Here is a 14549-nt window from a genome sequence, read left to right on the forward strand (position 1 = left end):
TTCCCATAGCCCTGTGCCGACATCCGTGCTGCCACCTCCCTTCCCATAGCCCTGTGCCGACATCCGTGCTGCCACCTCCCTTCCCATAGCCCTGTGCCAACATCCGTGCTCTTCTTAAGTCTCCTCAGGGGTGACTGAACTCTGCATTGACCTTATCCAGCATCCTCACTCACTGACATTCTAGGGCAGCTGGCTTCCCAGACTTTTCTTTGGATGTGTCATGATCATTCCCTGTTCCAAATGAGTACTCCAAAAAAGCACACACATGCGTGTACACATGTGTGCACAAACACATATGCACATGTATCTGACATATCCCTTGGTTTCTGTGATGTCTAAGGCTTGGTTGGATTAGTCTTTTCATCTAGTCTAATTATTAAGGGTACATATTTCCTTTTCAATTTGTTTCTAGACCAGGATAATAACCACATTTTAAAAACATGACATGACCTCTAGAGTACTTTGTATCTATTTTTCTCTTGGCCAGTTGTTAATACTATGAGAGCTTACAGAGATTCCTATGTGCTAGGATCCATTGAGCTGAAATCCCAACACAATGCTGGGACTGTGTAAGAAACCTAACATCTTTCCTCTTTTTTTTTTTTTTTTTTTTTAATGATGAAGTCTGGGATCTTATTGTATTCATCACCAGAATGTACATTGTAGCCATTAAGTAATTTCTGATTACCTACCCCTGTCACACCTCTCACCCTTCTGAGTCTCCAGTGTCTATCATTCCATACTGTATGCCCATGTGTACACATTATTCAGCTCCCACTTATAAGTGAGAAAATGAGGTATTTGGCATTTCTCTAATGCAAAGCTGGAGGCATCATGCTACCCAACTTCAAAGTATACTACAGGGTTACATAAACTGAAACAGCATGGTATTGGTATAAGAACAGACACATAGAGCAATGGAACAGAATGGAGAACTCAGAAATAAGACCACACACTTACAATTATCTCATCTTTGACAAACATGACAAAAACAGGCATTGGAGAAAGGTTTGCCTATTCAATAAATGTTGCTGGGATAACCAGTGCTGGGATAACTGGCTAGCCATATGCAGAAAATTGAAAGTGGGCCTCTTCCTTATGCCATATACAAAATTTAACTCAATATGGATTAAAGACTTAAATGTAAAACCCAAAACTATAAAAGCCCTAGAAGACAATCTATGCACTACCATTCTGGATATAGGCACAGGAAAAGATTTCAGTCAAAAGCAATTGCAACAAAAGCAAAAATAGACAAATGGGATCTAATTAAACTAAAGAGCTTCTGCACAGCAAAAGAAACTATCAACAGAGTAAACAGACAGCCTACAGAATGGGAGAAGATTTTTACAAACCATGCATTGGACAAAGGTCTAATGGCCAGCATCTATAAGGAACTTAAGCAAATTTACAAGAAAAAAACAAGTCCATTAAAAAGTAGGCAAAAGACATGAATAGACGCCTCTCAAGGGAAGATATAGATGAGGCCAACAATCATAGGAAAAAAAACTCAATATCACTGATCATTAGAGAAATGCAAATCAAAACCACAGTGAAATACCATCTCACACTAGTCAGAATGGCTACTATCAAAAAGTCAAAAAATCACAGATTCTGGCAAAGTTGTGGTGAAAAAGGAACATTTATACTCTGTTGGTGGGAGTGTAAATTAGTTCAGCCATTGTGGAAGGCAGTGCAGCAATTCCTCAAAGACCTAAAGACAGAAATACCATTTGACCCAGCAATCCCATTACTAGGTATGTACCCAAAGGAATATATATCATTCTGTTATAAAGATGCATGCATGTGTACATTCATTGCAGCACTATTCACAAGAGCAAAGAGATGGATCCAACATAAATGTTCATCAATGATAAAATGGATAAATGAAATTTGGTACATATATACCAGGGAATACTATGCAGCCGTAAAAAAGAACAATATCATGTCCTTTGCAGGGACATGGATGGAGCTGGAGGCCATTATCCTTAGCAAACTAATGCAGGAACAGAAAACCAAATATGTCATGTTCTCACTTACAAGTGGGAGCTAAATGATGAGACCCGTGTACACATAGTGGGTAACAACACAGTGGAGCCATTGGCGGGTGGAGGGTAGAAGGAGGGAGAGGATCAGTAAAAACAACTAGTGGGTAGTGAGCTTAATACCTGGGTGATGAAATAATTGTACAACAAACCCCCATGACACACATTTCTCTATGTAACAAACCTGCACATCCTGCACATGTACCCCTGAACTTAAAATACAAGTTTAAAAAAGTGTTTGGAAGAAAAAATATTCTTTAGATATATTCTATACTTGCTACTTAATAATATACAAGTACATTACTGAAGTATACAGTATGTGTTCAATAAGCTTCCAGTATATAGTGCATCTGTTTGTTTATAGAAACTCAATGTATGTGTTTTTTAATCACTAAAAATGGGAAATTTTGTTTATCCTTGTGTGGGCCCAATTTTCTTCCAATTAAGTACATTTCAATTTTATATGTAAATTATAAGGCTAAATATTTTTTACTTTAACAGTAAACTCCTAGTGTGAGGCAATTTGGTCAAGGAGCAGTCAGTGTTTTTAGAAAGCAAATTACTCAGCACTATCTGCAGGCATTCGTGCTTCAAGCTCACATTCATTTTTAACATCATCCTCAGTTCCCTTATGATTTATGACACCTTATATGTATCAACTAATAAAGCAGCTTCTGAATGCTTTAATATGTGGCATTCATCCACCTCAAGAGATAATTCCATCAGAATGGAAGATAAGTGGTAGAATTCCTAGCTTTAGGACTGTTTGAATTTGTGTTCTAGGTTTCTTTTTTTCCTTCCTTCCTTCCTTCCTTCCTTCCTTCCTTCCTTCCTTCCTTCCTTCCTTCCTTTCTTCTTCCTTCCTTCCTTCTCTCTCTCTTTCTTTTTCTTCCTTCCTTCCTTCCTTCCTTCCTTCCTTCCTTTCTCTCTCTCTCTTTCTTTCTTCTTCCTTCCTTCCTTCTCTCCTTCCTTCCTTCCCTTCCTCCCTCCTTTCTTTCTTTTCTTTTCTTTTCTCTTTTCTTTTTCTTTTCTTTTCTTTTCTTTTCTTTTTTTTCTTTTCTTTTCTTTTCTTCTTTCTTTCTTTTCTTTCTTTCTTCTCTTTTCTTTCTGTCTTTCTTTTCTTTCTTTTCTTTCTTTCTTTCTTTCAACACTGTCTCTTTCTGTTGCCCAGGCTGGAGTGCAGTTCCAAATTCACTGCAGCCTCAAATTCCTGACTCAAATAATCCTCTCACCTCAGCCTCCCAAGTAGCTGGGACCACAGGTAATCACCATCATACACAGTCAATATTTTAATCTTTTATAGAGATAGGGTCTTTCTATGTCACCCAGGCTGGTCTTGAACTCCTGGGCTCAGGCAATTCTTCCGCCTCCGCCTCTCCAAGTGCTGGCATTACAGGCATGAGTCACTATGCCTGGCCTCTGTTTGCCATAAGTTTTCTATAGAACCTTAGATAAATCATGTAACAACCTCTTTGGCCACAGATTCTGCCCCTATAAAATTTACATAATAACGATTATGATCATATATGTCTCATTGATTTCATTAAGAATCAAACTAGATAAAAGATGTGAAAATACTTTGAAAGACTTATCCATTGAACAGATAATTAAAGTGTTTTATTTCTGCTTTGGCTGGAAACAATTATGCCTGTGAAAAGTAATTGCTAGATGTTAAAAGTCACATCACATTTAACTGTTAAACTGTATGCATATTGTCAATCATCAAAAGCAAACCATCCAGATGTTTGGTCTACCAGCATACCAATCCTCTGGAGGTTTCCAAAAATAGTATTTACCTTTTTATCAAAGAAACGACTATGTTTCCCTAAATAATTCTATGATCCATGCTAAATTCAATAGAAAACTTTTCATTTAAGTTAGTTATTTGGTGATGTGTTAATTATGCACAACCTTTAAAAATTGCCCAAATGTCTAAGTCTGTTTTCTTAAAGAAAAGTGGATCTTTTCATGACACATGAGAAATCATTTCAAAATTGAAATTTATTGAGTAGGACATTTAGGGTTAGGCAAGGGCTTGGATCTTCGACACTAAAAGCAGTTGGGGTCAGGTTTCACTTCTGCTCCAAAATATACACCAGATTTCAGTGGTTGGATGCTATTAGGTAGAATTAGAAAGGATTCACCCTATTTCCTCCCTTCCCATATCTGTATAGTGTCTCAAGCAATCGCGGCAGAGTATCCTCTTAAGGCAGGAAATAATCAGAATCCTGACTCCTTTTTCTGAGATTTATGTCTATAAATCCATGTTCAACAGACTGCAGTAAGCCTAATCAAAGTTAATTTCAAAAAAAAAACAAAAACAAAAAAAACAGGGATTTTTTTAAGGAAAAATACTGAAAGAAAGATAGAAGGACCACACTGTGCAGCTATACTTGCTCATTGGCTTGGAAGTCGGTGGGGAAGGGGTGGTGATCATATTTCTAAGCTAATAGAATCCATCCAACTGCATTCTCTGACCACTCTGATGACATTCATGTGCCTGCCTTAAAGCAGGTAGCTACATATGGAACTTTAAAAATTTATGTTTAAGGTTCTGTAATCTGTGGTATGCTGGTAAACTTTTAAAAGCTGACTTCCTGGTTGGCCTACTTTTAATTCTTTAAGGAATCTCCAAGCTGTTTTTCATACTGGTTATACTAGTTTATATTCCCACCAGGAGTATGAAAGTATTCCCTTTTTGGAACTAGCCTAAATGCCCATCAACCAATGAGTGGATAAAGAAAATTTGGTATATATACACCTTGGAATACTACTCAGCCATAAAAAGGAATAATGTCTTTTCAGCAATTTGGGTGAAGCTGGAGGCCATTCTTTTAAGTGAAGTAACCCAGAAATGGAAAACCAAATATTGTGTGCTCTCACTTATAAGTGTGAGCTAAGCTATAAGGATGCAAAGGCACAAGAATGATATAATAGACTTTGGGGACTTGGGGGGAAATGTTGGAAGGAGGGTGAGGGATAAAGGACTATATATGGGTACAATGTTCACTGCTCAGGTGATGGGCGCACCAGAATCTCAGAAATCATCACTAGATAACTTATCTAGGTAATCAAAACTACCTGTACCCCCAAAATTATTAAAATAGAAATAAAATTTTAAAATTAATAATTATTGATTGAAAAAAGCTATCTCTTTGGGGAAAAGAGGATGTGTACATATAAGTACCTGTGTTTATTCTAAATTTCAGTGATATAATATGTAGCATGCAGTTTTCAAATAATAATTAAAAATACAATATTGCTATAATTCCAAATAGGCAACTGATTTTAACAGAATGATTTCATTGGTTTCTGTTGAACTATTATGCCTTAGCCAAACTATGGTGGCAAGCAATGAATGAGTATAGTTCCAACATTTTGGTTGATATTTTTGCTTACATCAATGAGCAAAATTGAAAGAATAAAGACATCTATTAGATTTTCACTCATTCATTAAAAATGTGAGTGACTATTGAGTTGGATGATAGTTTTCAAACAATGAAAACATATCCTCTCAAAATTCTATGCTTTCACATTTTAATTGCTATAAACAAGACTTACTTTTAAATTAAAACTCCATCACTTTCTTAAGTATAGATAATAAGTAAAACAATAAATCAAACCTCGATTTGTAGCATTTGGCTATTCTGTGCTAAAGTTCTCCTATCATACACCATTGCAACGTGGTGTCACTGGTCAGAGAGTAGGACCAGTCAGAGACTTAAATAACCATACAGCATAGATGAGTCAAATGTAGTAGAACAGGGAGTGATATGTTTTGAGTATTTCCTTTGCTTTTGCTAGAATTTATTTAATTATGAATTTATATAGGTTGGGTTTCAGTATTGGCTGTGTTGAGCAACCAGCTCACAATACTCCTTAAAGTTTAACAGTTGACGTTCACAAGCCTGTACCAGAAGTCTCCAGCATGCCACTGATTTTAATCCCTGCAGCTCAGTCAGTTTTACTATAGGAAGCCTCTACCTGAGCACAATGGTCAGGGGTTGGGGGTGGAAAGGATGCCCTAAGAAGCCCTTTTTCCTTGGAAGAATTGGCTAGGAGTTCGTATCAGACCAGTGGACAGTGGAGATCCTGGCAAGGCATATCCTGGGGCCACAGCCAGGCTGACACCCACACCTGGCACGCAGCCTCACAGGAAACACTGGCAGTGCCAGCCCATCGATGACAGCGTGGCCATAAAGGGGGAGACAGCCAACACCAGCATGCAGTGCATCCCAGGAGGCCCTTGGGTTCAAAGCCCAATCTTTAAAAATATGTCGGAGTTTCTAGTCGCCCAGCATAGACATCTATGGAAATTGAGGTAACTTTCATTAATTGTTAAAAATTATTTGGAGAAGGAAACCTCAGGAAGAAGCCTGGTCTTCCTGTGTGACTGGCCTCACATCATGCCATTTTGGGTGTGAAAAGATGGCACGACCTCCTTTTCTCATATCCATATAGCATTGCTTGGCTATCTGTGACAATATTATTAAATTACCAGAGCGACGATTTTCCAATGATGTGCGGCTTCAACACCTAACACAAACCTACAAAGAAGCTTGAAAATACTCAGTTTCATAAATGACCACACAGAAAAGCCTCAAAAGTTGCATTTTTATTGACATTATGGTTCATTAAATCATTAAGCCTTCTTTGCTGGCTCAATTAAAATGTAAGCAATGTAGACATCTCAGAATAAACTTCATATATAATGATGAAGGAGATGTGTATAGGATATACATGATAAAATGAAAATTATTTACATTTAATCATTCCTTGCATGAGATAGAAAAATACTGCACGTTCAAGAGCAAGGCAAAGTGAACACAGAGGAATAACATAAAACCTGAATTCTATTCTTCTTTCTATTGCCAAAGCCTTCACCCATCACGTGGTATTTTTTTTTATAGACCATACTAGTAAGATGAAAGAAGCGTTAAAGCATAGTACTTGTAATTTAACAATTCTGGAGTGTTAACTCTGAATAATTCAGCGGTGCATTTTAAGGTGCTTTGATGGAAGGCTACTTTCTTTTGTTCTCCAAAGGGCGGAACTAAGTCACAAATTCATGATCTTTAAAAAAAAAAGAAAAAAAAGAAAGAAAGATTAGGCCTAAACAAACAGCCAACGTCTCTAAGTACATCTGTTTACCTGTTTCCTGTACTGATAACAATATAGAAAGCAGAATAACAAGTGAAAGGCCATTATGTCTAAATACACAGGTGAAAATTCACCAGATTCCTGGGACAGTTAGAGTTGTTGGTTCTTGTCCTGGCAAGGTAGCATCTCAGTGAAGCAGACTTTGGATTCACTCTCTGATTAAAGGAAAAATAAAGTTTGGAAGCCAGGGTTATTACAAGTTATAAAATATTATGTAATAATGATAATGAAAATGTATAGAATGTAAATTATGTGAGTAAGAATTCATATTATTTAAGAGACGATATTATTCGCTGTATTTTATGAGTGAAAAAAAAATCTAGTTTAACTGCATTTAAAGTCCCACAGCTAGTTTGGAGCAGAAAAGACTAGAATTTTAGTTTCCTGAGTCCACCTCCAATTTTCTTTCCATGGTATAATTTGCATATCTTGCACAGAAAGGGGCATGTTCACCTAGGGTTCCAAGTCCCTAAATAGCTGGATGATTTTTTTTTTTTTTTTTTTGAGACGGAGACTCGCTCTGTCCCCAGGCTGGGGTGCAGTGGCGCGATCTCAGCTCACTGCAAGCTCCGCCTCCCGGGTTTACGCCATTCTCCTGCCTCAGCCTCCCGAGTAGCTGGGACTACAGGCGCCCGCCACCTCGCCCGGCTAGTTTTTTGTATTTTTTAATAGAGAAGCGGTTTCACCGGGTTAGCCAGGATGGTCTCGATCTCCTGACCTCGTGATCTGCCCGCCTCGGCCTCCCAAAGTGCTGGGATTACAGGCTTGAGCCACCGCGCCCGGCCTGGATGATTCTTTTTCTTTTGCGATGCTATGTGTCTGGCCTGGGCACAATTTCCAGAATTTCCTGCAGAGTGGAGTCATTCCATGATTCATGTAGGCTGTATTAAATGGTGCTTGGTAAATAAGCAAGCGTTGGTCCTTATCTTTGACCTTGCTGATCCATTCCCAATGAAATGATAATTGATGGTGCTTGAGTCAATTATTTTCTTTATACTCTTTCTGCAGTTTCTATTCTAGAAAAGATTCGGGAAAGGGGAGTAAAGAAAATGTATCCTGAGTCTTTCCCCTATTTTGATTTTCTTGTTGCCATTTTATATTTAGAGGTTATTTTCATTGAAACAAGTACCATTTTCCAAGTAATTGGGTTCCCTAGCCCAAGTCATATAGAATTGTATAAGACACAGAACTACTACCTGGATTATGACTCATTGAAACACTTTAAAGGAAGTAAAATTGTCAAATTTTATAGCATGTTCTTAAATGCTATTGATTTTCTGACAGCCTTGCAAATTAAAACTATCAGCTTTTAACCAAGAATAAAACGAGCTCATCAACTGAGGCTGTTTTTAAATACACTTTTCTTTTCTCATTTTGGTTGGTATTAAACTCATCGTTCTCTAACAGGAATTTAAACAGGTTTTGGCATAGATTCCAGCAGCCCTAATCTCACAGAGGTCAAAGTAGCTACTTTCTCATGAGTGTTTGTCCACAATCCTTCGTCATGTTCATAATGGTTGCTAGTTTTCCTCTCCAAAATTGAGTCATTTGAAAAATATAAAATACATTGTGTTTTAGTGTATCATAGAACCCAGTGGCATGTTTTTCTCAAATGTGAAAGAAAAGTGAGAAAACATTTTGGAACAAAGAAGGCAAAAGGTCTTACCTGGTATGGTCTGGAGCATCTCCTCCACAATCAGTTCCAGGCTTCAGTTTACACTTTAGGGCTTCGCAGCAGAGATTGGTACATTCCTTCAAAGCACACACACAATGGAAAAAGGTGATTCAACATTTTCTTCCCATAGACTAGGTGATAGAATTCTGGTACAAGATGGCAATGAAAGTTTACTTTTTAAGCTAAATTACTCTGATAGGCAAATTCCAGTGACAATGACTAAGGACATTGAAAAATAGAAAACAAAATATCATCAGCAATGAAGACTACTCCTTAGAAGGTGAGCAATAGAATTATTCAAGAATTTTTCAAAAATAAATTTTGTCTAGATGTATGATGTGTATGTCCAAACTAAAAAAAATGAACATACAGCAGAAAGAAAAATATGAAAACAATTTAGAAGGCCTTTCAAAAGTGCAGGAACTCCATGAAGAACTTTATATATATAAGTTTCCTCAGAAAATTTAAAGGCAACTTGTCTTTTAAGACAATGCTTAATGTTGTAAAAATATCAAAGTCAAATATAAATTTAATGCATTTCCATCAAATCTCAATGGTATTTGAGGACAAGTTTGCAATAACAACAGTAATGACAAAACAATGAAGAGATTTGACATTAAAATGCATTGTCAAGTTACAATCTTTAAAATAGTGTCATGCCTGGGAGAAATACCTAGACAGAAAGCTTGTTTTTAAAATAGAAAAAAAACCCTAATTATATACCTAGGAATAATAAACTGGCATATCAGATCTATGAGAAATTGGATTAATCAATAAACAATACTGTATAAAGTATATATACTAGTTTTTGGATAAGAAAACAGTTATTTAGAAATTCAGTTGTTCCTAAGGCCAAACTCTCTAGTTTTATTCAATTACAGAAGAAAAATATCAACAAGATATGAAAATAATACAGGAGTTGACTGACATAATTCAAGAATTTTAGATGTTACATATTCTGTATACAATGGTCCTCTCTTGGCCTCTTCCTTCTTCTTTCCCCCTTTCCTTTCTGTAAATACATACCGTTTACTTGCTGAAACCAGAAGTACCTAGGGTTTTAAGTATCTTCAATTGTCTTCCACCCAAGAAACCATAGAGGAATGTAAGCAAGTAAGAATGAGATAAACATAACTCTAATTTATTATAAAATGTCAAATCTTTTGTAAAATTCCATGCTTCTTTATAATTAACGGAAAGTTTACAATATTCTTCACAAATGACTAAGTTATGCTGCACAAACTTCTGATGTAATCTAACCACCTAAAATTTCTGAATACATAAACTGAAGCATAGAGAGTTTAGACACCATGCTCATTGTCACAGAGCCATCTTAAGTAATGGATACTTCTTGGGCTGCATCCTGCTTCACCAATGATTAGCTGTGTATCTTTGAAACTAGTTAACTTTTCTGAGCCTCACTTTGTCTCTAAATTGGGACAATGGCAATATTTTGTATATTTGTGAGTAATAGAAGAGATGGTGTATGTGAAAGTAATTTTCAGATTATCTGATATGTGCAATCTCTTCAAACAAGAATTCTTAGTCTTTGTCTTAAAAGTAAAAGAAACTTGTTACGACAACAGAAATATCTTTTAGAAGCCAATGGGATTGCTAGTGGTCAGTGTTGTTTAGAATACACAAATGCCTTGAAAGAGTCTGATTTATAGAAATTCACAGAATCATAGTGCTTATTCTGGATGTTCTATGTTAATAGCCCATTTTCTATAGATTTTTGTGATTATTTTTTCTTTTCCTCTTCTCTGTTTTGTTTACAACCTGGTTTACACGCTGGCTTGATGAGAAAAGACCTACTCTACCTCTGAGAACTTACTTCTAGATCTCTAATTGTTCCTGTTCAACAGATGATTAACTGTGACATTATGTCATTTAGGGATTTCTGACTAATACACGTTTTGGAAAGATCATAAGTGACAATGTTATAGTTAACAATTAACTTCTTTACATTTAACTTCATATAATTACATCAAAATCATGTCCTGGTTTTTGAAATGCCTTTCAAGGGATTACTAAATTCAGTAGCAAAAACACAAGTGCAAATCTTTTTTTTACTATGATGCGAGGTTTGTCTTTAGAAAGAATTTCCAAAAGAATATTGGAAAACAAAAAGAAAACTGCATAATTCTTCTGCCCCAGTCAAAATCTAATAAATAATACCTTAGGAGAGCCACAATCACAATCTTCTCCCACTTCCAGAAGGTGGTTCCCACACACTGGTGTTGTCATTATATTTGTAGGAATAGGTGCTTGCAGCAGGCACTTTGGTTTCTGAGATAAAAGGTATCTTTCAAAATGTGTGCGGCAAGATGTACTGAAATCCTTTGGGAATTTTGAACTGTAATCAGAAGAAAACTCAAATAATATGATATACAGTGTGGTGCCTTCTGTGTGAAACACAGAATAAAGATAAAGAAACACAAGACTCTGACTTATCTAACTGTATTACCGACCTCAATGGAAATTCCAAATTTGGCAACCATTTAGGACTGCACCGTATTAAATGTCATAGGTGATAGAACATGCATACTGTGGTATTTGGAAATTTTTTTCCTAGAGCCTAATTCATAGAGCTGAAAGGATTTCCATTTCCATGTGGCCATTTAGTATTGTTCTAAAGGACAGCAGTGACAGCCATCACCATTTGTAATGATCCACTCATTTTGCATTGAGAAATGAGGGGCAAGAGATAATAATAAGGAATCAATGAAAGGAAGTTGTTGCAGGCTTCTGGGCTATATGGAAATATTTCTCTTCTTCTTTGTGAGCATTTCAAGAACAAAGTATGTTTGATTTATTTTTCTATCCCAAAGTCTTTGCAAAGTGCCTGGCATTCACAGGTAATTCATAAATAGGCAAAAATAGATGATTGGTTGATTGATGATAGGAGTATAAGACGATCCTGTCATCATCATAATGAGATGAATATTTTTAGAAACTATGGGTTCATTTTAAGTTAGAATCATTTTAAGTCAAAATTATAAGGTCACCATACTTGCAAGCTCTATCTTGGCATATTTATAAATCTTAAAGAATGAGCCCTGGTAGTTTTTAAAATTTGTGCCTCAAGAGACTGGAGGTTGAATTAATGGGATACACAACCCTTGGGAAAAAATATGCCCATTCAACATCTGTAGACTGCTTCCGAATTCTTTAAGACTTGGAAAACATCTCTCTTCTTCTAGGATGACGAGGTCTCACCTCAGATACTGATTCATCACACAACTGCCAGAGGGACACTTGGTGTTGTATGGAACGTCAGGCATACCGAGGACATGGCCCAGCTCATGTGACATCACTGCTACAAGAGCCACATTATTCTTTCTTTTAGCCTGGAAAAAAAAAAAAAAAGTAGACACATTTATTTATTCTGTTTTATTCAATTGTTGCCAATGTGCAGTACTTTAAAAATGGCTTAAGAGATGAAAACTAGTGAACCATTCGCTCCTTTCCCTGTCACTGTGTATTGCAAAACGTTGAAAGAGCATCGGAAGTGGTTGGGTCCTATGGATACAATATATTGTATTCAATAAATATTTGTTGAACTAATGGATACTAAGTTACCAGTAAATCATGGTTAAATTAATTACATTCTTCATAGGAAGTACTCATAGGCACCATATCAGAGGTCTCCAAAACCTATTGCTATGATATCTATGACACTGGAGTGATTGGCCACATGACATCTATGTGCACCTTTCTTCCTTGTCTGGCCTCTCTGGCCACAGATACTGGGGATGACTAGTGTTAACCCGGGTCACAGAAGGTATTGGATCCCCTTTCTGTTCCAATATTCCTGCTCTGATTTTCTAACATGAACTAAAGAATGACATGGCATGCTCTAGCAAGGCTAATGTAAGGAGATGTTCTGTTTCATAATCCAAGGAGTCTTCAGTGCAATGACCTACCAGTAGTTCCATTTCTACCTTGATTCATTGATTCAGCAGATGTTAATTTTGCTCATTCTATATAAGATATTATGCTGGACTTCACAGAGGATGCAGAACCACAGGGAGGCTTACTATAAATTTACACACCTCAATAACAGCAATTGAAGATGGGGAACACAAGGAATTCGAAGCTGCCAGTCCCACGCGTCGATTGTTGAAGCTAATCCCGCTGTATGAAAGTTACAGATACTACTGTCACAATCTGAGCCTTTGTAACCATTAGCTTTTGTTAATTGTGTTAATGAATTGCCTCACTGCCCTAGCCTTTTTATATGGACTAGGCCCAAAAAAACTTCTATTCCTTCGTGTTGTAATGACCACAGATGGTTATCTTATATCCAAGAGCTCATTCTATCATCTGATTATTGATCCAATAATCTCACGGGTGAATTGCTAGTGGTACAATGTCAAGCACTCTCACAGTTGATCAGGGAACTATTACGGAGCTGAAACACTTGCTAAGGAACCTTGGGGATAGCAATCCATTCTGCCTACATTCACCTGGCCAGCATGTGCTCACCTGAGGAGCTGAGCATGGTCGTGGGTCTTTTCCCTCAGGTTGGAACTGTGCCATCTCAGGAAGTTGTTAAACGTGGTACTTCCGCTGGGCACCACCTTTATCTTATCACCATCAGACCAGATTTCCATACCTACCAAGGCCACTTGAACATCTATGGTGTTATAAATCTGTAGAAAGAGCATTCATCTTCATACAAATGTTCAGGATTCGTTTTGTGTTTGAGAACTTTTGTTGACCCCAAGTAATGGATAAAGTGACAGACTGGAAGTAATGAATTTCCATTTTGAAAGTAAAAATTTTAAAAGTTGTCTTTGTTGCAATGCATATAATTTCACCTTGATGTTGATCCTTATTCTGCTAAAATTTCCCTGAACTATTTAACTTAAGGCATTTGTGACCTTTTTAACTTCTTGTTGGTGAAATCATAGGGAAGTTCCAGGCTTCTATGCAGAAACAAGAGGTTTACATGACTAATGTCTTACCACATTGAGTAGGTTCATCACATCAAACACAAAGCTTCTTATCAGAGTTAGATTCTCATTATAGTTCTTATACTGTAAAATACAAAACACAAAGTATAGTGAAATAGCAAATTACACTGGGAAAGCTGATGGCATACAGGATTTCACATTTTAAGAAAAATTATGCATTTCACTACAATTAACATCTGTGCATTCCATAATTAAATAATGTAAGACTGTGTTCTGGTAAATTCTATTTAAAATGTTAAAAGTTTTTTGATAAAAGTTAGACATTCATGTAAAATTTTAATGTTCTTATAATTTTGTGATTTTAAGTTGAATAAATCAAATTAACAATTTTAAGGTTTTAAACGGAATCATGTGATTAAAATTTGATTACAAAGCAACATTTGCTAGATAGAAAAGTAGATTCTAGTATTTTCCTCTGTATCTATCAATATATTTCTAAGTTATATAGAGTTTTGTGTTGATTTTATATTGACATAATATTTATATTAAATATATTTAATTTTATATTAAGATATGAAGTATTATAATATTTTAATAATGCATTCTTTTTATTTTTCTTTTTTGGTTGATTTCCTGTAGCTATCTGGTGTTAAGTGTATTGCCAATATCTAAATATGTTCATGGCAGTTGGATATTAAAGAGGATGAGGAGATAATAACCGTTGCTGGCAAGGCAAGTAAACAGCCAAGA

General features: G+C 36.3%; 1 protein-coding gene across 3 annotated transcripts in view; it reads right to left on the reverse strand.

Moving 5' to 3' along the window:
- Positions 1-6642: 6642 nt before the first annotated feature.
- ADAMDEC1 (ADAM like decysin 1) overlaps positions 6643-14549 on the reverse strand; it is a 23207-nt gene continuing 15300 nt past the window's right edge. The window contains exons 8-14 of one of the 3 annotated variants that reach the window (XM_017885608.1): positions 13851-13922; positions 13369-13535; positions 12936-13017; positions 12100-12230; positions 11059-11236; positions 8872-8957; positions 6643-7118 (exon numbers count right to left, since the gene is read on the reverse strand). In XM_017885608.1, the coding sequence (XP_017741097.1) occupies positions 7112-7118; positions 8872-8957; positions 11059-11236; positions 12100-12230; positions 12936-13017; positions 13369-13535; positions 13851-13922 (723 nt within the window). In that variant the 3' untranslated portion in view covers positions 6643-7111. Of the gene's footprint in view, positions 7361-7930; positions 8222-8871; positions 8958-11058; positions 11237-12099; positions 12231-12935; positions 13018-13368; positions 13536-13850; positions 13923-14549 lie in introns of those variants that run through there. The other 2 variants (XM_017885599.1, XM_017885591.1) reach the window with 2 other exon arrangements.

The sequence above is a fragment of the Rhinopithecus bieti genome, unplaced genomic scaffold (assembly GCF_001698545.2).
Source record: "Rhinopithecus bieti isolate Rb0 unplaced genomic scaffold, ASM169854v2 scaffold_315, whole genome shotgun sequence".
Classification (NCBI taxonomy): domain Eukaryota; kingdom Metazoa; phylum Chordata; class Mammalia; order Primates; family Cercopithecidae; genus Rhinopithecus; species Rhinopithecus bieti.